The sequence below is a fragment of the Peromyscus leucopus genome, chromosome 13 (assembly GCF_004664715.2).
Source record: "Peromyscus leucopus breed LL Stock chromosome 13, UCI_PerLeu_2.1, whole genome shotgun sequence".
NCBI lineage: Eukaryota > Metazoa > Chordata > Mammalia > Rodentia > Cricetidae > Peromyscus > Peromyscus leucopus.
Window position 1 is genome coordinate 48,321,423 of NC_051074.1, and position 25,511 is coordinate 48,346,933.

At 42.3% G+C, this 25,511-nt stretch overlaps 1 protein-coding gene across 1 annotated transcript in view; it reads right to left on the minus strand.

The window, feature by feature from the left end:
• Window positions 1-848: 848 nt before the first annotated feature.
• The window catches only part of Cpo (carboxypeptidase O), a 38,517-nt gene continuing 13,854 nt past the window's right edge, over window positions 849-25,511 (minus strand). Inside the window, 10 exon segments of the mRNA XM_037210452.1 lie at window positions 849-1,134; window positions 1,137-1,228; window positions 2,060-2,144; window positions 8,245-8,438; window positions 10,147-10,309; window positions 11,285-11,288; window positions 11,386-11,495; window positions 13,068-13,091; window positions 13,094-13,174; window positions 15,568-15,669. Of these exon segments, the coding sequence (XP_037066347.1) occupies window positions 1,042-1,134; window positions 1,137-1,228; window positions 2,060-2,144; window positions 8,245-8,438; window positions 10,147-10,309; window positions 11,285-11,288; window positions 11,386-11,495; window positions 13,068-13,091; window positions 13,094-13,174; window positions 15,568-15,669 (948 nt within the window). The 3' untranslated portion in view covers window positions 849-1,041.

Below are 25,511 nucleotides of genomic sequence, written 5' to 3' on the forward strand. Positions count from 1 at the left end.
CTCTTACTCAGACAAGTAACGTCCTTCATTCAATGGTGTCGTGGTTAGGTTTCTATTGCTGTGATAAAACACATGAGCAGAAGCAATGTTTCCCTCCTCATACTTCCATGTCACAGTCCATCACCGAAGGAAGTCAGAGCAGGAACTCAGGGCAGCAATCTGGAGGCAAGAGCTGGAGCAGAGAGCATAGAGGAATGCTGTTGACTGTCTTGCTTCGCCTAGCATATATATATATATATATATATATATATATATATATATATATATATATATATATTCCTATAGGACCACCTGCCCCAGGACAGCACTGCTCACAATGTCCTGGGCCATCCCCCTCAGTCATCAATCAAGAAAATGCCCTACAGACTTACCTACAGGCCAATCATACAGAGACATTTTCTCGATTAAGATTCCATCTTCTCAGATGACCCTACCATGTGTCTAGTTAACAGAAAAATCTAGCCAGCACAAATAGGATGTTAACAAGTGTGATGTAGTCAGAGGTTTGAATAGTATCTGTAGGCTGGGGCTTGATCCCCTCCTGTAGGTCAGGCCAAATGGGCTGAAAAAAAAAAAAGAAAGAAAGATAGGGGGTATGAATATAGCCCTCATCTAAGTTCAGACTGAGCCTGATCAACCAGCTGCCTGCCACTTAGCTCAGATGCATCAGTGAGCACCACCAGATCAGCAGAATTTTCTCACTGGTGTCCAGGTACACGCACCACTGAATTTTAAAAGGGTTTAGTTTATAGCTTTGTACTTGTAATAGCTAAGTAGTACAATATTCTTCTAGAGCAATAAAAATTAATTACCAGCAAAACAAATGTTTAAAATGCTAACATGACCCTTTATTAGAATAGAGTGTATTTTTAATTTCATGGTTTGGTTTCTGTACAACAACGTACACCTTCACCTCAACCATATTCCCATCACTGAGACTAAGCAGGCCAAGGCAGGCGGCACTTAGGGGAGAGCTGTGAAGAAGTACACCGTGGTCAGTGCCAAGATTGTGGTTGTCGCCTCCCTGGCACTGTGGGTGAGTCAGTAACTCTCACACACACCATCACGAAGTGTGAGCATAGCTTCCATGGTCTCCTCACGTGTGGGCTGGATCAGAGCTTCAGGCAGGAAGAAAACCCCTGGGTCCCATTGTCCCTCAGCTCAAATGTGTGTGCGAAGGGGATCCCAATGTCTCGAGCCCAGTCTTCTGAGGATCCTGACGTAGCATCTGTAAATGAAGAACAGGAGGGAAATGGAGAAATCAGGCTTTGAAAGGGCGGTTCCATCGCCATCCCAGGGAATAAAGGGGTCTTCGTAAAATGAAGGCATTGTCCCTGATCGGGACCCCTCTGTCCTGGGTAAACAGCCTGTATTGTATTTAGCGCCTTGCTTTTCTGTGTGTCTGGAACATAGCAAAGACTTAAAGTTTCTCAACAGATTTAAAATATATATATATATATATATATATATATATATATATATATGGCATCCTCAAATTGCAAGGCAAGAATGAATGGGCTAATTCTCACAAAGGAATTTCAAAAGAAAAACAAAACCCAAATGAATCACAGGAAAATTATGACACAAATATTAGGTAGGTGGACCCCAGGGGCTCCGGGGCTGGGGGAGGGATGCTCTAGGCTGGGAGAAGTACTGCATCCTCCTTCAGCTGAACTTTTTCTTTTGACTTTTTCCCTAGTCTTGCCCTGATCTGCCTTCCTGGCAGGTGGATCCTCTGGGACTGTAATCAACTGACCAAGACTTAAAGGACAATACCCTTCCTGTTAACTCCTGTGCCTTCTAACTAGCCAGCTCTTTTTAACTCAAGCCAGGGAAAAACTCTGGTTTGAGCCAGCGTATCAATTGTTTTTCCTTTGCACTCATACTTTATCCCTAGAGAGTACAGTACTGAATCACACAGTCTTCCTTTGATCCTTGGTCCTTTCGATTCGTCCAGCTCTCTGTGGGTCGCAGGAACTCCTGTTCTTGGGCCCATCTCACCATCTCGACTTCATTGATTTCTTCTGTGCCTTAGATACCATTAAAAAAGTAGTCTTACATAAACTATCTGCACTCGATCCAGCTCTATAATTGGTTCCATGCTTTGCTTTCAATACATCTGCCGCCTTCTGTCCAACTTGAATCTGTAGGTGGGAGATGCCGAGAGAGCTGGTTTTTATTTTAAAATAAACCCGACGATCCAAGGGTTTTGTGTCTCGTACAGATCTATCCCTGAGGTTTTTAGACTGTCTCTCTAACCTCCCATTGGGCATTCATGTCCAGGTAGCCTGTTGGCACCCCACACTAACCACACTCCCATTGCTTTTCCTTATGTCTTCCATCAATGAGGCTGTTGCTATTTCTGGTCTTGCATACGACTACAGCACACATGTAAAGTCCTGTAGATATCTTTGGCTCCTTTATTTCCCCTTCAAAGTCACCAACGTGGATTTTCGCTGCTGTTACTCCTTGTCAGACTCATTACCTCAGAATTGCGGTAATGTTGTGTCTTCTAACACACTTCCCTTCCTCCCACCCGTCTTTATGCCCGTTGATCCCACATGGCTTCCAGACGCATATATCTGTGTTCACCGTCCTGCTGAAAAGCTTTCAGTATCTGCTCATTGCCCTCAGAATGAAACACAGGTTGCCTAGCCTAAATTTTGAGATTCTCTACAATGTGGTCCTAATCTACCTTTCCAATACTCTATCCTACCCCCTTACCCTACATCGTAATGAAATGCGAGCTTCCTAACTGTCCTTTGGATGCGCACCATGTTCCACAGCTTCCCACTCTTTTCTCAAGATGTTCCCTCGACCTAGAATCTCTACCTATTGACCTAACCTTGAGGGACTTGCTCAAACGGCTTTTCTCCAACTTCTCCATCCATCCATCCTTTCCTGATGTCCCTCTACCGGATTCTCTTTCTTCCCGCCTTGTCTCTTCCACGGTCCTTTTTGTTCATAGCCTCTTACGGTTTTACCTCTTTGTTTTTTTTATGGATATTTAATACATCTCTCCACTTTCATGTCTCCTGATTCTACAGGAAACCTTTCCAAACTAGAAGATCTGTCAGGTCTCAGTCTTCCTTTCTGCGAATTTTTTCCTGAGACCAGTCATGATTGAAGGCCAACACTTATTGGACTTCTGCTAAGTCCTGTGTTTACGGTCCTCCTGATAAATCTTTTTAAATAGGTCTGTTGATAGACCTAAGTATTTCTGGTTCCAGACATCCCAACATGACAGTCTGTCCTCCAGGAACCACATCCCACAGCGTCTCCTCAGAGTCTACCCAGACACCACCAAAACCTCTTGTCCCCTGCCAGCACTGTGGCATTGGTCCTAGATATCAGGCTGCACTTAGAGGTGTATCCTGTCCCCTGACTCTCTCAGCTAGTAATGGCCTAATTTTAGACGCCCCCTTTCTCCTTTCCTTTTCTGTAATTCACAGCTGAGTGCTGAAATGCAGCAGAGAGGTGCTTGGACAGAGGTGGGAGGAGCCCGGAGGAATTCCAAAGAATTAACCCGGCAGCAAGTGGTGGTAGTGAGGTCACCGGCAGTATCCTTTAGGTACTTGGGACTTTCTGCATGTGACACACACACACACACACACACACACACACACACACACACACACACTTGAACACATTTGCTTCTTACTTCTCTCCCCTCACTACTGGGAATTCTGCCTCCCCCCCCCCCACTCACTGATTCTTTCTCTTTTCACTCAAAAACAGTTCTGAGTCTGTCTCAGTTCCTGACTTTGTGTGGCCCAGAACAGAGAAAGGGGTCGAAAACCGCTGACAAAATGCAAGGTGTAAAGCAGTCGCATTGTTGACACCAGGAAGAGGACATGGAGAGAGGAAAAGTTCTGCTAAGAAAGCGAGAGTGTCCAGGGGAAGGACTCAGGGAGCCGCTGTGTGTCACCCAGGAAGCTAAGAGCCGTTCTAGGGACAGGGACTTAGCGGCTACACTCACTTGTGAAAATCATCTAGCAAAGAAATAAATTGTTCCTAATCACTTTCAATTCAAATGTGCCCTTGTCCTTCGCTGGATGGAATTCCACGCCAACTGGTCTGAGAGGGTCCTATCCGCTATTTATGTCACATGAATCAGCTTTAAGCCACATTTTTCATCCAAATTACCCCTCATTTTTTTTTTTAATTTCTGAAGCTCACCCCAAACAACTATTTCATGAGTAGCCTTTACTTATTTTATTCTCTGTCATTCATTCTCTTCACATCTGAGCTGTGAGACAGGAAACTCATTTTCCCTAGGAATTTTCCTCACTATTAATTACTGTGAAGAAGTAGAAAAACAGAATTGTGATTCTCAGCTTATAGACAGATTTGGTCCTTTCTGAGAAGATAAAATAGAAATGCCACAGATTTCTTTGTGTTGTTTTGTTTAATTTTTGTTTGTGTGTTTTTATCTTTTTAAACTTTCTTTTTATTTATTCTTTGTGTCTTTCACATCGTTCATCTCCCTGTCCCCTTGTATCCATCCTCTGCCCCAGCAAACTCTCCCCCAAAATAAAATAAATAAAATTTAAGAGAAAAAAAAGAGAAATCTCATCATGGAAGCTGCAGTGTGACACATTGAATCATGCAGTATTCCCTTATATTCATACATCTTCACTTGCAAGTGTTCATTGCAAAGGGTCGTTGGTCTATTTGAGGCCTCTGGTTTCTGCTACTCTATCCATACTGGGTCCTCACTGGGACTCCTCTTGGACATCTTGTTGTTGCCCTGTGTCATGGAGGGAGACCCTGCAGCTCTGGGTCTGCAGGACCGGTCCCTTCACATTTAATATTTCTTTGAGACAGGGTCTTACTGTGTAATTCTAGTTGGCCTGGACTTGATTTATAAACCAAGCTGGCTTTGAACTCACAGAGATCCACCTGGCTCTGCCGCCTGAGTGTTAGAATTAAAGGTATGTGCCACCAGATCCAACCCTCCTTGGATTGCTTCATCTCAGGGTGGAGCTCTGGACCAGACTTTTCTCTTGAACTGCACTGAGGGGCCAGAGAAAGTTGTTATGTTTGTGTCCATCTTTTCTACTTAAAGATGCTCCCTAGGGAAAGTGATAAACCCTACTCCAAGTGGAAGATGATATATTGCTAAAGCTCTCTAGACCGCTCAGCAGCTCTTTCCTTGGGCTGTAAGGACATATTTACAGGCAGATGCACAAATTCTTTGATGGAAGGCCCTGACGTGTGGAAGAAGAGACAGCTTGAGATACAGGTTGATATGAAAGAGTTCGACTGTAAATAGTTCCAGCATGTAAAATAAAACATTAAAATTCTGATAGGTGTTCTAATTTCAAAAGCAGTTTATAAAGTGGATACACACACACACACACACACACACACACACACACACACACACTCCTGCTTCTTCTACATAGTGACTGCCAAGTTGTCCCTCATGCAGTATTATATTTACCATGGCTCTAAAAAGCTTTGGTTTTGTAAATATAGAGTCACTGTAAATAGTTCTAGAAATGGAAATCTCCTTGGATCAAGGGCCTTGGTTCAGTGCAGTGCACAGTGGTACAGCTTCTCCCCAGGAACCTGAAAACACTGCCAAGATTCAATAAAATTAACACAGAGTGCAAATTTTTCATATTTCCTATCAAAAAGTTTGAAGATGAATGCCTATGCTTACTCTTCAGCACCCAAGGCTGCAAAAGACACAGGAAAAGTGTACTGGTTTCTGTGTATGGAACCAATCCTTACCAATATTTTCATGTTAGAATCACTTTCCAGCAGTTCCTAGGCTACTGATCCAAGCCTCTCTCTCATACCCTCTTAGCCTGTGGCCACAGGGCTCTAACATGGGCAATCCACAAGAGACCCTCTGACTTTTGGGTACAGATCATATAATATCTGTATTCCTGCACCAAAGGGAATGACATTCCCATGAAAAAATATTGAGGTATTTATATTGAAAGACAATACCATCCATAAAGACCTTTCCATTGGTGGAAGACACCTTCCCACTAAAGACTTAAAATGTCCTAATGTCCCTGGAGATTCATCTGGCTTTATGACAATTCTCTCAAAGAAAGAAGTCTATAATGACTATCATAGAAGCTGGGGAATGAGTCTAGTTCTGGGCTTCATAACTAACACCCACATCTCTGCAAATTTCTCTATCAAAGGAAAAAGTACCAGGGATTGTGACTGAGGATGAAAGAGCACATGGTTGACTGAAAATCTAAATTGATTAATGGCTTCAAAAAGTCAGAAATCCTTTCTAAGCAGAGAGAGGCTTTGTGGGGATGATAGGAATGCTTCAAGCATGTGGAGGACCAACCCAGACTCCACCATGCTCTCCCGGGGGGGTTCTGGGAATGTAGCTAACTCAAGCTCTATTTATATATTCCCAAAGTGAGTTTATTACATCATCACAAGAATCAAATGAGATAATGGCTTTAAAATCCCTTTGTGAGTTGTAATAATCCAAGCAAATGTTAGGTATTTCTACATATTTCAAAATGATCATATAGTATGAATTTTTCTAACTGTGGAAGGAGAAAATGGCTTCAAGAAAGGTATTTGGGTATTGCTGGGTATTTTTGACTACTGGGGACTCTCTTCAGCAAAGGTCTTTAGGGGGTTATCTTTTAGTTCTTGCCTGTACCTTATGGATTGTGCTCCAGTGGGAAAAGGATAGGAGATGTAAAATAACCAAGAGGTCACCTGGTCTCTTTAATATCAACAGGGTATGACTTGCCCTCATCTACCCTGTCATCTGCACATGATGGGGACCTTCTTTTTAAAAGTAAAAAGTTTTTCTTTAAATAATAATAACAGACATTGGCAAGACTATGGAGCAGTGTGAGCTTGCGCACTGTGGGTAGATATTTTAAAGAGTACAACCAATATGGAAAGCAGTAGATCAAATTTCAAAATCAAAAGTAGAATTACCATGTCAGCCAGAAACTATACTTCTAGATATGTCCAGAAGAGATGACAGTGGTATCTTGGAGAGATACCTGGGCAGCCATATTCTTAGCAGCCCTGGGCAGAAAGGTAGAACAAACCCAAATGCCCACTGATGGGTAGACAAACAGAACATGATATATACCTACAGTGGAATATTACTTGCTCTTAAAAATGAAGGAAATGCTGATCTGGAGAGATGGTTTGGCCGTTAAAGGCTTGCAACCAAAAGGACAAGAAAGGAAAATTTGACATATCCTACAGGAGATGCACACCAAGGATATTGTGCCGAAGTGAATAATCTAGCCCTAAAAAGATAAATCCTTTGCTATTCCATGGATGTGAGGCATCTAATGAGCCATCTTCACAGGTTTGGAAAGAAAACTGGTGTTTGCCACAACTGGGCATAGAGGGAAATGGGGGATGTCATGTGATGGGTACCAGGTATGTGCAATAAGGCAGTCCTGGAGGTTGGTACACAACGCTGAAGATTCAGAACTCCATACCTCAAAATGGCTGCCATTGCACATTTATGCTAAGTGTATTTTACCATAATTAAAATAGAAAAAAACCCACCTCAGTTAATATTAGTCAATATTACAGCAATTCTGCATCCACTCTCCCTTCAATTTGCGACTCTGCTCCTCAGATTCACAAAAGGGCAAAGAGGCTAGTTCCTTGCAGTGAGCCTGCCCACCAGAGCTTCAGGGAAGAACCTGGAAAAAAAAAAACAAAAAACAAAAAACAGAGCACAAGCTCCTTGCCCTGGCTTGCATCCGCACGGCACTTCCTCTTACAAATTTTCCTGGGCAAATGGCGCAAGGAGAGTCGAGAAGAAAACACAGCATTGTGCTTAGTAGAAAAGAGAGCAGATATTATTTGGCCGTGTTATTTTAGACATGCCATATTCCACTAACAGCTGGCAAGTTGTTCAGGCCTGGTTCAAAAGCTGTAATAGCCGAGTGGAGCTTCGACAGAACGCACAGAAAGGAGAGCACAGTTCTGCAGATTATTAACATAATCATCTCATTTATATTATAGCCAAACACCTAAGATGTCTCCCAACTTGACACTTCATGAAACAGGTAGTTAATTAGCGTAGGTAAAGCAGCATTTAACCCAGAGTCTTCCCGGCAGGCATCTGGCAAGGTATGAAAAGCAGGAAAAAGAAAATAAGGATGGTGGGGGTGGGGGGAATGGAGAATGGAGCCAAAAACTCTTGGAAATGAAAATCAGAGGAAGGAAGGCAGTGGCCCTGTGGAGGTTTGTCTAGAGGCCTGGGCACTTTGGACTTACTAGTTCTTCGTCGTTACTTGGTTTATTTTTGGTGTAGCCATATGGTGTGAAGATGAGCTGCCCATAAGAGTGCACGGGATGTCTCTTTTTTTTCTTGCTTTCTCTATGGCTTGAGACTGTTTTAGTCTCTAGTTCTGACACCGGTTCTATCCCACAGAACGTTAAATCTTGGCAGTTTGTGATTGTGTCCATCCCTGGGAAATACAGGAGGTCACAGAAACACATTGCAATCTCAGTTTACAAATGAGCTATTCAGGATGAATAGCAAACCTTGCTCAGGGTATGCGAGGCCTGTCCGTGGCTGTCAAGTCCATCCCATAAGTTAATCAGCTGCATAGTCACTAAAGTGGCCACCTGATGAGGAGCTCAGAAAGGCACGAGGGCTGGCCTGAAGAGCTAGACTCCGACTGTGCAAACTCCATCCTTTCGTGGCTCAGAAGGGAAAATGCAAAATGAAATGGCAGTGTGCTAATCTATTCTTAAACCTGTGGTGAACCAGGGGGCCTCAGGGGCAGGGTGACTAGGAATCAAATATTAGATTTCTGCTGGGCGGTGGTGGCGCAGACCTTTAATCCCAGCACTCGGGAGGCAGAGGCAGGCGGATCTCTGAGTTTGAGGCCACCCTGGTCTACAGAGCGAGATCCAGGACGGGCGCCAAAACTACACAGAGAAACCCTGTCTGGAAAACAAAACAAAACAAAATCAGATTTCTATGGCAGCTTCTCACAGGTTTGTCAGCCACGTCTTCCTTACTGGTTTCTTTCCTGTCAGAGTTATTTTGTACGTACCCAGGCAGTCTGCCCACATTAATAATAGCAAAGTCCTCTACATGCTAGACCAGTGACCCTCCTATGTGGCATCACATTTAACCCACATAATGGACTTTGGTTAAAATGGGATTATGTGGCCAATGTTCTAAATACAACAAACAAACAAACAAACAAAACGCCACTGAGATGAGGCATTTTTTTTCAAGACCACCAAGCAATGGGGACCGCATCTTAATCCTTGCCGTTCAGTGAGGGCCAGTGTTCCTACCCACCCCCTGGTTCTTCATCTGCTTCCAGTGCTTTGAGCATATCTAGATTTGCAGACACAAAAGTGCTGCAAGGAGAAGGAAATGTTTACGCTGCTTGCTGTCTGCCTCCTGCTGTAAAAAATACCCAGAGACTCTGGCTTTAATCTGCTTGATGGTGAGCTATATATCTTAAAACCAAGTGATGGCTTAAAACATATCCTGGCTGTTTATGCTGTCTAGTTTTATGTCAATTTGATCTCAGCTAAAGTCATCTGAGAAGAGGGAACCTCAATTAAGAAAATGTCACCACAGGCTGGAGAGATGGCTCAGCAGTTAAGAAAATGCCTCTATAAGATCAGGCTGTAAGCAATCTTGTCGGGTATTTTCTCAATTAGTAATTGATGTGGAGGGTGCAGCCCATTGTGGGTGGTGTCATCCCTGGGCTGGTGGTCCTGGGTTCTATAAGAAAGCAGGCTGAGCAAGCCATGAGGAGCAAGCCAGTAAGCAGAATCCTTCCATGGCCTCTGCATCAGCTCCTGTTGGAGTTCCTGTTCTGACTTTCTTCCATGATGAACTGTGATATGAGAGCATAAGCCAAATAAACCGTTTCCTCTCCAACTTGCTTTTTTGTCATGGTGTTTCATTACAGCAATAGAAATAGACCTAAGACACTGGTCTAGGTCTCCTCTGTCCTGGTTTAGCCAATCTCATTTGAAGAGAGTTCTGCCCTTGAATACTGTATAGATGATACCATCTCTTTAAAGGAAATAAAAGTAGTCAGAATGCCCAAGAAGCTGTATGGGTTTTTCAAAGATGGTAAGCCACCATGATTCTCAGCCCTTGGTCGTAGCTGTCATCAGTTTATCTGCTGAGCAGGTACTTACCACACCAGGAGACACTGAGATTTCAATTGAGATTTGTTCCAAAGCATGCGCCATTATTACGGAGAGGATCCTGAAACAGAGGCACTGAGAGATGTTGACATGCAGAGGCTTCATAAATCAGTGTCAGTGAGGACAGGTGGCCCTCGAACATAGAAAACACTTCCTAGAACTATCTGGAAAAAAAAAAAAGCTTTTATCATTGTAAAATTTGTGCATAGGTGAATTTTAGTTTTGCAGAGAGGCCAGCAACACCCAATATTAGGAACATCTGTACAAACTGAAGTGAACAGATGTGTAAGCCATCCAACTGAGGGCTAGTTTGCCCTTCCATTTCTGAGTAGATAAGCTAGGTCTATGGACACGATCTTACCCATAGAAGCTTTGGTTACATTTTGAGACTGAGTTGTACCAAATGTCAGGCAAACAGCTTGACCAATGGGAAAGGCATTCCAGGTATAACAGAAATGTTTTTGTTTGTTTGTCTTGTTTTTTTGTTTTTGTTGTTGTTTGCTTTGTTTGCATTTTTAAAGAAGACTGCTAAGTGGAAATGCAGGTAAAGACAAGTGTCACCAGGAAAGTTTATGGGGGCGGGGGGACACTTAATTCACACACAAGGCCAGAATGACTGAAGGGGTCTAGAGAGCTTTGGAGAGGGATGGAGGAGGAGAAAGAGGGAGTGATTTTCTAGAAAGGGGGAACTCTGGGAAGTGATGGAGGAGAGGAAGAAAGTGTTCTCTAGAAAAGAGCTCTCATTCAGAGAGTAACGTGCTTTATCAACGCTGTATGGAGAAATTTTTCCACTATTTACGACATTAGAAGCCTGAGACATTTAACCTTCTGAATGATCACATTGAAAACCACAGGTTAGTTTAGTACTTAGACGCTGTTTGTTCCCCCCTCCTGCTTCTAGAACTGGTCTGAGGTATATGACTTATATATCGATACAATACTAATCAGGTAGTAGGCAAGTCATAAACACTAAGAAGATGCCAGAAGGAAGTCCAAATGGAGAACTGGGTAGATGGGAAACCATAAATGAGACCCAGCCTAGACTCTAATGCTAAGGAGGAATTTTAGGCTTCCACATCCTAACATTGACTTTGATTTAAAAATGATCAGATGGGGCGTCTTTCTATACATGGCTATAAAAGATTTTCATAGCTAGAATGGCTAACATCAGAACAACTGTAGTAGGGCTTCAGTACCTGAACACAGCCCCGGCCCCCACACACTGCTCACCCTGTTGTCCAAGTGTAGATTTAACTGCCAATGCTGAGGAGTGGAGGCACATAGAGGTCCAACTCCTCAAGGAGCCTGATCCTTGTGTTGTCTTTATCATTCTGTAGAATCTGGAAGTTAAAGCAGAAACATCTAGAATGACTCTTGTTGTGGGGTAATCTTTTTGGACACAGTGAAGATGTATCTCTGCTAAGGCACCTTCCGATTGATTTGATAAAGAGCTGAATGGCCAATAGCTAGGCAGGAGAAGATAGACACGGGACTTCCAGGAAGGGATAGGAACTCGGGGAAGTAGAGAGGCAGAAAATTCGACAGCTAGACACAGGGAAGTTGGATGTACAGTATGAAGTAGAGGTAACAGCAGAATGTAGATTAATATAAATGGGTTAATTTAAGTCATAAGAGCTAGTTGGGAACAAGCCTAAGCTAAGGCCAAACTTTCATAATTAATAAGAAGTCTCCAGGTCTTTATTTGGGAGCTGGCGGTCCAAAGAAAGTCCTGAGGGAAAAAAATCTTTATTTTCTAATTTTCTATAAATTTCAACTCAATTACAATAGATGACTTCCATCACAATTTCAGCCTCGAGCTCCTCCTTAACTGTCTTAGTCTTTTATAGTAGCGGCTCTCAAATTTGACTGCAAACAGAATCGCCTGACAGACCTGTTGATGCACTGGTGTGGGTGTGGAGGTACACCTGTAACCCCAGCACTCTGGAGACCGAGTAAGGCTTTTTAAGACCTTGAGTTCATGGACTACACAGTGAGTTTGGAATCACCCTGGGCTAAATAGTGAGACTTTGTCTCAAAACAACAACAAAACACTGACTGGCCTACTCCTCTGTCCTCCTCCCTGGCTCCTTGAAAGTTTATCATTCACTGGGTGTGAGATGGAGTTAATTTGTATTTCTCCCAGTTCACATTTCGGCTGTCGGTCTTAGGAATGACTCCTCCCGGGTTATTTCTTTGTATTTGTGTTTCCCAAAAGACTAACAAATATATATCACTTTTAAAGTTGTCTTATTCCCTAAAGGGAAGAGAAGAAATATATGAAAACTCAAAAACTCACCACACTATGTGTTTTCCATATGGAAATCTCTTGACCCACACAGCAGACACATGGGTTATTATTTCCAAGCTCCCTTAATAGAAGAGAAACTTGGTGAAATGTTTCTCTCAATGTTGGAAATTTTTCCCAATACTATTTGATAGGATTCAGTATTATCTCTGACTTCCAATATGCATCTTCTTCCAATAAAAATAATTTTTTACCTTCCAATAAAAATAATTTTGGAGCCAGGTGGTGGTGGCTCATGCCTTTAATCCCAGCACTCAGGTGGCAGAGCCAGGCAGATCTTTGTGAGTTCGAAGCTAGCCTGGGCTACAGAGTGAGTTCCAGGAAAGGTGCAAAGCTACACAGAGAAACCTTGTCTTGAAAAATAAAAAAATAATAATAGTAAAATAAAATAAATAAAAAATAAAAATAAAAAAATTGGATGCAGCAGAATGGAGTTAAGATATTCGGTTTTTGGCAAGGCTACTCACTAATTCCATTTCACTCAAAGTGAGGGACGGATTCAGTACAGTCAACAGTTAACGGGAAAGAAGCGTTCTGCTAACGAGCTCGGCAGTGACAGGTACTCAATGGCGTGATTTAGCATTATGAGGAAACTAAAGACACTTACCTCTTTCACAAACCACTGGCAAAAGAGCAAAGGGCAATCCATTCTCTGGCATGAATTCCACAGTCCATCCAAACGATCTCCTTGGGACTGTTGGATGGTTTGCTGATCTGGGGTGGGGGGACATTCAGGCTCCAAAACCAAATGATCACTATTGTAAGAAACTGTAAAGCCACCTTGTCTCATCCCCCCACGGTGCCCTTTCTTACTTCCCGCTGGGGTTCGGGGATGGTGGCAAGGATTCTAGTGAAGATACCCACCAGTGTGGTCCTTTCCTCTCCTCCCTTGTTCTCCTGCCCATTGCCTTGATGGTTGTTCTTAGGACTGGACACTGATTCCCCATCCAAAGAATCATTTCCCCCTGCATCCTAAAGTATCCCATGGTTGCAAATAAAAGTGATGTAAATAGTGGTCTCACCTGACAGACACGTTTAAACACTGGGTGTGGTGACACAGGCCCCTAATCCCAGCACTCTGGAGAAAGGACCTCAAGTTCAAGGCAACTGCCCCATAAGCTAAGAGGCTAAATGTATACATGCTTCTACGCTTCTAGGCTTTATACGCATAGTTCACCCAGACAGGCAAAGCATGTATCAGCTGTGATGTTCAAGAATCAAAAGTATTTCTAAATGAATCAAACCTTCACTCAAACTTCCCCAAACTATAGGCAGATCAAAGTTCATGCGCTGTGCTGTGCTTATTAAATTCTCCAGCTACTCCTCCACCCATAGCCACCCCCATCTTCTTCCTTCCCTGCCCATCTGCCCTCTTCCTAGAGGTGGGTGGGGATTACACTGACTATTTTTAGGTTCTCTTTGGCAGAGAAGGGCTCTAAACAGTCCCAGGCTATAACAGCTGTATCTGTCTTGGATTTGTTAATGGCCTACCCCAGGCTATATGTCAGTCTTGGGAACTGAATTGACTTTCCCTCTGTCTGGTGGAAGATCCACCTCAACTTCCCTCCCCCATCTCTTTCCCTAAACCCACCCCTTCAAAGCCCACCAAACACAGCTCTTCCCCAGAGAGGCTCAAGACCACTCCCACAGGGTATATAAGCTGCATCCCGGAAAACAGACATGTGGTTCTTCCATTCTCTCATCCCATCTCCTCTCTGCAGGCCAGGGAATCACCCGGGAACGCCTCACGAATTAAACCAGGCCTTTTCCTAATTTGGTCTGGTTTGGATTGTTGCATCGGTGGAGAGGCCTATCAGGGTGCAAAAACTTGTCACCCTCCACATAAGATACTTACAAGCTGAGGCAAAGGCATGTCTGGGGTTGTCAGAGTCAAGGGACTTTCTTCCTGTGGCCTCCCAAGGTTTCCAGGACACTTCCTGACGGCCCCCTCACCCCCAATTTTCTTCTAAAAGTACCCTTTGAAGACCATTGTTTTGTCAAGGATGATGGCATGGGCATATAGTCCAAGTTATCTGTGAGAATATGTCTGACATAAAACATAGTCAAAAGGGATGGAGATGTAGCTTGGTGGTAGACAGCTTGCTTAGTGTGTAAAAGACGGCAGCTATGTCCCCTGTGTGACAGAAATGGGGGAGGGGAATAAGGGGAGAAGGGGAAAAAGAAAGGTTACTGTTTTCGTGCAGTTAGGCTGACCTGGGAGCTTTCAAAGCATGTCATGCCCTATCTTAGAACAATCAGGCCATCTGCTTGGGAGGGACTGAGATACAGGGGTCATTTGGCCGCACTCCACAGGTGATTTCAATGTCCAGTCAGGATAGAAATTCCCTGGTCCGGACCTAAAAGCTTAGAAATTCTTGCCCTATGAAAGAGTGACAGACCCCAGACATTATTTACTTATTTATTTATATTTATTTATTTTTACCACACAAAGAAGTAAGAGAACTGGGGCACTAACTACCTCTTTGGTTATACAATTATCTGGTTACCGAACCTTGACCTTGTATAAATCACCTTACTTCTGTAGGGTTGTTTCCTCTGTGGTAAAGCCACAGAATAATAAATGAAGGTTTTCTGTGTTTTAAAACATTTTTAGGAGTGGGGGGTGTTTCTCTTTCTAAAACAAAACATTTGGACTAACAAGATGGCTCTGCAGGAAGACACTTGCCCCCCACCCCGATAACCTGTCTGATCTCCAAAACTTACATACATAGGGGAAGAAGAGAACCAGGTCCTGGAAGTTGTCCTTGGTGGTCTACAAGCATGCCCAGGCACATGAAGGGGAGGGGAGGGGAGAGGAGGGGAAGGGAGGGGAGAAGGTAAAAAACTACCACCAACAACAAAGAACAGAGGAGATGAAAAATGAGCCAATTCTAATGAATCCTCATGGGGTGATCTGCTCATGGGTTCTCCTCCGCGTTTGGGTCCCGTCATGCCTCAGAACAGGAGCTTTATGAAGCAGGCATGGGCAAAAGCCCACTTTGGTGGAAAAGGCTCTTTGAACTCTCCCGCAGTTCTGACAGAGCCCCTGCAGTGCCTTCTGACTGGGCAGATTCTGCCCTAAGGTCAGGCTCAGTCTCGGCACTCACCTTCAGTTAGGACGTGGGCCAGGTCTCAGAGGTCATTCCCAGGAAACGCTGCGTCGCCACTTCCGCATACTTCTGGCTGACCTGGCTCGTCCACTGATAGATCTAAATTGATCCAAAGGACCACGCTGTGACCAGGCTCACGAGGCAGGTTGCTTGATTGCCTCCAGTTGAGATAAACATTCTTTCACTCTGACCCAGAACTCTGCACGCTGCTCTAGACTGCGAAAGCCACGTGACAAACAAACCAGAGAACTAAAGCCATGATTTATGATCTCGCACCTCCCCCTTCCTTTCAAGACCTCCTGGGCCACCAAGGACCGCTCCCCCAACCCACCCCATGGACCTTTACAAACAAGCAATTGAGAATGAACAGTTTTGATAATCCGCCAGTGATCCTTCAGAGCACACTCCTCACACAGCCATCAGAATTAGCCTTCCTGCGTCACACACACACACACACACACACACACACACACATTTTTTTTTTTTAAGTAGGATCGTCTTTCCTCCTTAGGAGCATAAGAGCTATGGACAGATGTTCTTTCTGTCATAAAAGTTCATTTGTCTTGGTCCCTAGTATAGCAATGTGGAGGGTTACAGAACCTTGAAGAAGTGTGTGTGTGTGGATGGGTGGTGGTGGTGGTGGTGGTGGTGGTGGTGGTGGTAGGTCCTTAGGTCATTTGAATCCCTGTCTTACACAGGGAATACTGGTCTCCTGGAGTAAGTGTTCTTTAGAGTGAACTGAGATAAGGTTTGGAGCCTGACCCCTGCAGTTCCCTCTGGCTTCCTGATGATGTCTTTGCCATCCACCCGAGTCATTGCAGCTGAGGTGGGTGGTCCTCACCAGAGGGTGACCCAAACTGTTTGGACTTTCAACTTCCCAAACTGTGAGTTAATTAAACCTCTTTTACTTATAAAGTTATCCTGCTTTGGGTATTTCATTATAGTAATGAAAAGTAGATTAATAGACCAATAGCATCCTTTATTAATGTTCTAAGATTGGACAACACCCATGTATGCCCTTCCCAGAATTTGCTTACTGAAGTTTCTAGTCAGATCCATGTTAATAATTTTGATTAAACTTAATAGCCCTGAATAGGTCTGATTTAATTATAGATCATATATATCAAGCTTTGAAGGAATCTTATACCGTGACTAATAAATCCATAACTGGGGTTCCATAAGAGCAAATGCAGTGAAAAATGAAGACATATTAAGGCAGCCATTATCATGTCTCAGGACACATGACACCTGAGTTTTTATGTAGCTGACCTTGGACAATTCAGAACTACAGGAAATAGTAGTTAACTGGAGAAAACACATTATTTTTAAAATTTAAATCTTAATTGGCATAGAGACTATGGAGAAAACTTGTTAGTACCTTAACAAATGCTTGACTAAGGGCAGTTTCAGTTCAATCTGTCCACTATGGAAGGTTATAAAATACTTCAAAAAGATGGCAGGAGCCCACAATGATGATTCCACATGGACTATGGTAAAGCCATTAAGCTGATTAACACCAAGGAAAGATCGACTCTGGACTACAAATGACTCAGGACAATTTTGAGATGGCTAGCTGAGATGATCCCACCTGACAGACTACTTGAACCAGGACTTGAAACAAGCCCTGCACTTTCTCATTATGCAGCGACTGGACAAATGATACAGGACTTGACAATTAACCCAAAGATTTTCTTTTCAGGATTCCTTAAAGATGTCTTTGCCCCTAGAAAACAGGAAGTAATTTTAAGAAAAAGATGCCCACATTCCCAAGAAGTGGGGTGGGTAGTTTTTGGTCGTTTAATGAGTTTTGGATATTGTCATTGTTTATGATGGTTTTTTTTATGGCACAGGTACTGTGGGCATCTGTGATGGGCCAGAGAAGGACACAGATAGCCCAAATCTCAATAAAGCTACAAATAGCAACAACAGGAAATGGCAGGTGCATGTTTACTTATTGCCTAGTTGGTGGTAATGCAATCAACTTTATGTATCACCATCACAATGCTTTAAGATAGACATTACTATTACAGTCTCACAGATGAAGAAACTAAGAATTGAAGAGATTAAGTAAGTGCCTTTATCAAGGTCCCACAGTCAGCAAGAGGCCAAGCCAGTGTGATCCTATCATGGAAACCAGATGTCTTCATTACTCTTCCTGTTACTGTGATAAAAACAAGCAAGCAAGCAAACAAACACCACTCAGACAAGAGCAATTTAAGGGAGAAAGGACTTATTTGGGTCACAGTTTGAAGTCCATTCCATAGTGACGGAGAAGTACTGAAGGTAAGGCTTGGTAGCTGGCTACCTTGTGTCCACAATCAGGAGGAAGAGGGTGATGAATGCTGTGTTCCTGTTCCATACACTCCAGGACTCAAGACCAGGAACTGCTGTCTTCCCCTAGGGTGGATCCTCCCACCTCAGTTAATCCAGTTAAGGCCCCCAGGCATGCCCAGAGGCTAGCCTAATCTAAATAACCCCTCACAGGCATGCCCAGAGACTAACTTAGTCTTAATAACCCTCACAGGTATGGCGGCGGCTTGTTTCCCAGGTGACTCCTACCAAGTTGTCAACACTGACCCTCACACCAGATCATCAGGTTTCCATGGGCATACAGCATCTTGTTCAAAGCCACAGAGCCAACGGTTCTTTGAGGTAATGTCTACAGGGGAAAGTGTAAGTTCTTTTCAGCATTCTGAACAATTATTCTGGAAAAAATAATACTATATCCTCAAATGCAGAGAGTATAAATTGGTAAAGATCTATTTGGAAGGCAGTTTGTGCATTTATGTACACCTTTTAGATCCAACCACTCTAGCTTTAGAAGTCTATACCAAAAAAGAAATGTGTGTGGTATCATTATAGGCATACATACAAAAGTCATTCCTTTTCCACTATCTATTCTCAGGAGCCCCTAAGCATCTTCACAGCATTACAAATGTGTCTTTGCAGAAGGCTTTCACTCTAAGAACTACTGTGGAACCTCCGGATCCAGCAAGAAAAAACAACATTTTCAGCTAAACAGGAGCCACTGAAGACCCAACTCTCCTTGTGTCCCACACTCACACAGGCGCCAACTCTGTGCTTCTCAAATCTGCTAAGGACACGGCAAACCCAAAAAAAGTGTTCGTTACGTTTCATGTTCAAATTAGGTGCCTGGGACTGTTCCCTTCCCTTTTCTTTGTGTTATTAATTTGTCTTTTTATTTCATTTACCAGGTTTTTGTAGTTTCTGTGGCGGCACTAATGGTGGAGGGAGAGATGTTTGGAAATCCCTTCAACTCAGCAAACAGGCAAATCTTCGGCTCACAGTTTGAGCCAATCTAGTTTGTGAATATTAATATTAAAAGTAACCCATCCTGATATATCCTAAAGCAACACTATCCTTCATACTGTGTGTCCTCACTCACCTCTCCCATGGGGAAATATCTCTCATAAAAATAGGTCTCAAGGCTCCTCTGTGGACAGACAACCTCTTATCTGTGCTGTGCTGAGGATCTTGAATGGAAGAAAGATATGAAATAGTGAAGACATCAGGACTTCCCGAAGAATAGAAGATTGATTTAAAAGGTCACAAAGGGCTGGAGAGATGGCTATTAGGTCAGAAGCATTTAATTCTCTAGCAAAAGACCAGAGTTCAATGCCCAGCACTCACATCAGATAGCTCACAATTGACTTACAACTTCAGTGCTAGGTCACCTGACTCCCTCTTCTGGCTTCCATGAGCACTTACACACATGCACATGTGTGCATGTACACACACACACACACACACACACACACACACACAATTTTATTTTTGAATATTAAAATTCAAATGTCATAGAAGGCAGTGCACACAGGATTTGTAGTTCCAAAGCCAATGTTGAAATTATAACTCTGTGATTTACCTGCTATGATATCTCGGGCAACTATTTAGCCACTGTGAAATGCGATTTCTCTGTCTACAGAGTGAGGACAATCATGTCAACCTTGCAGGGAGGCTAGAACAACTCAATAAGGCATTGCAGATAAAAAACACTTGTATGTTTGTAAAAGGTGTAATAGCTAAGATTTATTGAGCTGAAACTTTTTATGAGACAAGCACCACTCTACATAATCTAATTACCATTTACTCCTCTCTAAAATGTTGAGATAGATTTCTTTTTAACCTCTGTTTCAGAGACAAGGAAACCAGATCCCAAGGAAAGTGTTAACTGGACCCGAACCCTGGCAAGCTGATTTAAGAGCCTCTAATATTAACCACTGCTGTAAATGTGTGGGGAGAATGAATCCCTATGCGGCAGCTGCAGCCAATGACTCTCCATTGAGACATCATCACCCAAAGTCATATTAGGATTCGTTCCTAGTGTTGTATATTCTATGGGGATTGACAGATGTTTGATGTCCAGTATAAACCAGTCTAGTATCATACAGAATGATTTTAGATCATAACTGTCCTCTGGACTCTGCTCATCCATCCTTCCATTTTCCAGCCCTTGGTAATTACTTCTCATCACTTAATCTGCATCGTTCTACATTTTCCAGAATATTTATAGCTGAGGTCACACTGTGCAGGCTTTCCAGACTAATTTTTTTCACTTACTAATAGGTGTCTTAGTTACTTTTCTATTGTGATGAGACACTGTGACCAAGGCAACTTATAAAAGGAAGCATTTAATTGGGTGCTTGTTTACAGTTTCAGAGGGTGAGTCCATGACCACCATGGCAGCAGGCAGGCAGGCCTGGTGCTGGAGCAGTGGCTGAGAGCTTACATGTGACAACAACCACAAGGCAGAGAGTAAGCCGACTAAAATGGCGTGGTCTTTTGAATCCCAAAGCCTACCCCTTCTGGCACACCTCCTCCAATAAGGATGTACCTCCTCCATTAAGGCCACACCTCCTAATCCTTCCCAAACAGTTCCACCAACCAGGAAACAAGCATTCACATATATGAGCCTTTGGGGGCCATTCTCATTCAAACCACCACAATATGCTTAAGTTTCTTCCGTATCTTTTCACAGCTTTGGCAGCTCATTTCTCAGTGCTGGACAACATTCCCTTCTCTGGATATGCCACAGTTTGCCCATTCATATGTTGAAAGACACCATGGCTGCTTCCTATATTGGCAGTTATGAACAAAGCTGCCATAAACACACACGTGACTGATTTTGTGCAGATGTGTTCCTAGTTCATTTGGGTAAGAACTAAGGAGTACAATTGTTGAGCCATATGATAAACATTTTTTTTTTCTGTAAGAAACTGATAAACCACTGTCCAAAATTGGTGGAGACAGTTTTGCATTTCCATCAGCAACAAGTGAGTTCTGGTTATTCTACATCCTCACTAGCCTTTGATGCTGGCCTTCTAGATGTGGGCTGCTGTAGCAGACTGTAGTGCATCTGGTAGTTTGAATTTTCAATTTTCTGGTGACAGACGAGATAGAGCATCTTTTTCTAGGTTCCTCAACTCATTGTGTTTTCTTTGATGAGGCATCATTAGGGCCACATTATACGTACATGTCCTTTTATTAATGTTTGAGTTTCAGTGTTCTTTATATATTTTGGATCACATTCTTTTTTTCAGATGTCCCTTTCACAAATATTTTATCTTCTGGTTTTCTTGACACTTTCTTTCAAAGTTAGAAGCTTACACATTTACTAAAGTTTGGCTTATCAATTTTTTTCATGGGTTGAGCCTTTCCTGCTGTGTCTAAAATGTCAACGTCATACTTAGAGACATCTAAATTTTCTAGCCCATCTTCTAGAATTTTATAGTTTTGTATTTAAAAGTTCAGTAAAGTGCTTTGCGTGTGTGTGCACCTGTGTGTGTGTGTGTGCACATGTAGATGAAATGAGAGTACATGTGTGTGTATACATGTGCACGAAGACCAAAGGACAACCTTGGCTGTCATTCTCAATAATATTGTCCTCCACCTTGGAGATGAGACAAGGTCTGTCATTGGCCTAGAGATTTCCAGTTAGGATAGATAGGCAAGCGAGTCCCAGAGACCTGTCTGTCTCTGTCTTCCCAGAGCTGGGATGGCAGGGCCTTGCCACCATCCAGCATTTTGGGCTAGGTTCTGAGGATCAAACTAAGGTCCTCATGCATGGCAAGCACTTTACAGACAGAGCCACCCTCCCAGCCCGGGGATAGAATTTTGAGTTACTCTCTGTGCTCTCTCTGTTCTGTATGTGAGTGTCTGGTTCTTCTAGCACTCTCTGTTGCAAAGAGTATTTTTGCTTTGTTGCATTATCTTTCTCCTTTGTCCAGATCAATTGGCTATGTGCACGTGGGCCTGTGTCTGGGCTCCCTGTTCTCTTCTCCTGATCTATTTGTTTATTCTTTCATCAATACCACACTGTCTGACGACGATAAGGTTACAGTAAATCTGAACGAAGGTAATGTCAGGCTTCTGACTTCATTCTCCTGCAATACTGGCTTGGCTATTCAGTGTCTTTTATTTGTCCACAAATCTTTAGAATCAGTTTGTCAATAATCACAAAATAACTCCCTAGGATTTTGTTTGGGGTTGCATGGTGTATATGAATAAAATGCGGAAAAGCTGATATCCAGACAATACTGGGTCTTCCTTCATGTGACCATAAATATTCTCCAATTCATTTACTTCTTTGATGCCTTTCATTTAAGTTCCTTACATCTCCCTGAAGAGATGTATCACACGTATTTCATTCTGGGCACACTGTGTGTGTGTGTGTGTGTGTGTGTGTGTGTGTGTGTGTGTGTGTGTTTAATTTCAAATTCTACTCGCTCCTTACTATGTATAGGAAATCAATGGACTTTCCTATGTCAGCCAGTTGGCTCTGATGGGTTCTTGGTTCCAGGATGATTGTTGTTGATTCTGTTTTTCTACCTGTATATTCACGTTCCCTTTAAACATGTGCAGTTTTATGTATACCTTCCTAAGCTATATGCCATTTGCTGCCTTTTCTTGTTTTATTGCTTTAGCTAGACCTGCGAGAGCTCTATTGGAAAAGAGGAGTGAGTGTAGACCCTGGGTAGAAAGGACTGATCTCTCTCTGTGCAAGCTCCCAGGTCCTTGCCTTTAAGGATAACATTAGCTGAAGATGTGTGCTGGGTGCTGTAAAAACTTTGTAGACCTATTAATATGATGCTATGACCTCCCTTCGTCAGCCTGTGGAGGTGATGGAATGTTGAACCAGCTGTGTATGATTGGGCTAAACCCCCTTCAGCCAGGATATACAGTTTGTTTTATCCAAAGCTAGGCTGCATTTGTCAGTATTTTTTGAGGATTCTCCTGAGTTTTTGAAGGCTACCAATCTGTACTTTTCTTCCCTTGCAAGGTCTTTGTCTGACTTAGGTATTAGATAAATGTTGTCCTTGTTGGCTGGGTTAGGAAATATTCTCTCTACCCCTAACTTCTAGAAATAATTGTGAAGAACTGGTATAACTTCTGCTTAAATGTTTGCTAGGAACCAGTAAGCCACCCAGGGCTGCTGTTTTCTGCTGTGGGTTAATCATAATTTCAGGGTTTTGTTGTTGTTGTTGCTTTGTGTTTTGTTGTTGTTGTTTTTTTTAACAGATATAGTATTGTTTTAACTGTCTACTTAGGATTTATCCTTCAGCAAACAGTTTATTAACACCATTCGGTGCTCACTTTATTTCAGCCATTAGGCTAGCACCTACAAAACCAAACACATGTACAGCTTATAATTCAGTTTTCATTTTAACCCTATGAAGTGTGATCCATAGCAAACAAGAAAATAGAGCAGGAGAAGAAAGTAAGTCACTTGCAAAGTGACTCATTAGCTAATAAGAAGCTGATAAGTCATGGAGTTAGTCATTTGGTGAATGTTCCTAGCTAAAAGGCTTTATTGAACAAAGACCAGGGGTTTGACTATTCATTGGAGATCACACTGATAATCCATTTACTTAATAAATATGTATGGGACAAATACTTTGTTGATAGCACTGATGTGTCAGCTTGAGGAGATGCTATGATGCAAATTTCTGCCTAGGGATGGCGAGTACAGGGGAACTTGGACAGCTAATTAACCAGTATTCTGATGACTTTCATCTTTTCCCCACATTCTTGAACTTCTATATTATTGTGTCTCTTCCTTCTTGAGCCTTTGTTTCTTTCTCTGTAAAGTGAGAAGAATAACAGCACTATTTCAAAGGACTCTTATGAGGAATACGTAAGTTAATCCGTGTTTAGCAATGAGAACACTCTCTTGTTGTAGGACACCCCTAACAACCAAATGTAAGCACACAGGAGTTCAAATGAAACAGCACTTGCCGTATTTAGCTGCCATAATATTAAAAGCAAAAAGCACAAAGACTAATTTAGCCATTCAATAGGTATTCTTCTTCTTTTTTAAATGTTTTTAATTGAAATAGAATTACATCACTTCCTCCTCCCTTTCCTCGCTCTAGCTCTTCCTCCTCCCTTTCCTCCTCTAGCTCTTCCTCTTCCTTTTTCTCCTCTAGCTCTTCTTTGTCTCCCTACCTTGAATCTCTCCCATGCCCCCACTCTCAAGTTGATAGCCTCTTTTTCTCTGGTTGTATTTGTTACATTTATGTATACACACACACACACACACACACACACACACACACACACACACACACGCGCACCTATATACAAACAGAAGCTGCTGAGTCCATTTTTGTTGTTTGTGTGTATATTATTTCAAGGCTGACTTCTCTGCACTGGACAACCACGTCACAGATCAAAACTTTTCTCCTAGACTCATGGGGATGCAGGAGAGAGCTGCTTGTCCTCACTACACCATTGTCAGATCCTCACGTTCTGTTCTTTTCTTTCTCTCTTATCAGTATTGGGGGTTTGCTGGTATTCTTAAACAATGAAAAAAACCAATTTTTTTAAAAAGGCAATGCTTCTCTAAATAACTCTGGCTGTCCTGGAACTCACTATGTAGACCAGGCTGGATTCGAACTTACAGAGATCTGCCTGCCTCTGCCTCCCAAATGCTGGGATCAAAGGTGTGTGCCACCACCATCACCCTGCTACAAAATATCTTGGTATGATTAATTAAAGCACAGATTTCAAGCTGGTACATTTTTGGCTAGGTTCTGAGTGTCAAACTGGTGAGCATACACCTATGATTCCAGAACTCAAGAGACTGAGGCAGGAGGATCATAAATTCAAGGCCAGCCTGTGTTACCCAGAAAGAGCCTGAATAAAAATAAAAAGCAACAAAGATAAATAAACAAATAAAACAAAGGTCCACTGCTATCATGTACTAACAATCAACTACCAAATAGAATTCAGTTTCTGCACCTAATTACACTACTCAAAAATGTAGTTACATTTATTATCATTAATTATTATCAATACAACTATTAATAGTTTGGATTTAGCAGCTCCTTATCTTCAAAATTATAAATGTTTTATCAGATGTTGAATGAATTTTGTCATATTTGGCTTGAACAAATGAGAAGCCTGTAAGACTGTTTAAAGAATTACCCAAAATAAAGCGGTGGTGGTGCACCTTTAATCCCAGCACTCGGGAGGCAGAGCCAGGCAGATCTCTGTGAGTTCGAGGCCAGCCTGGTCTACAGAGCAAGATCCAGGACAGGCTCCAAAGATACACAGAGAAACCCTGTCTTGAAAAACCAAAAAAAAAAAAAAAAAAGCAAACAAAAAAAAAACAACAAACAACAAAATAACCCCAAAATAATGGAAAGGAGGTTCAAAAGTAGATTAAAAGAAACAAATGTTATTTAAATTGTAGTAGATGAAGACCAATATATCTCTTCAAGTTATCTTAGAATATCTACCATGCGTTGTGTTTTTTATAAGCAATAATGCCTCAGAGTGAAAATTTTCAATATAAAATGTATATTGGTATAAGTAATATATGGAAGTTGAATGCTTTATGGAACATACTGTCATTTTATAAAGAAAGAAACACATATCCTGTAGTGTGTTTAAATTCATATATATACATTTTCAGAAAC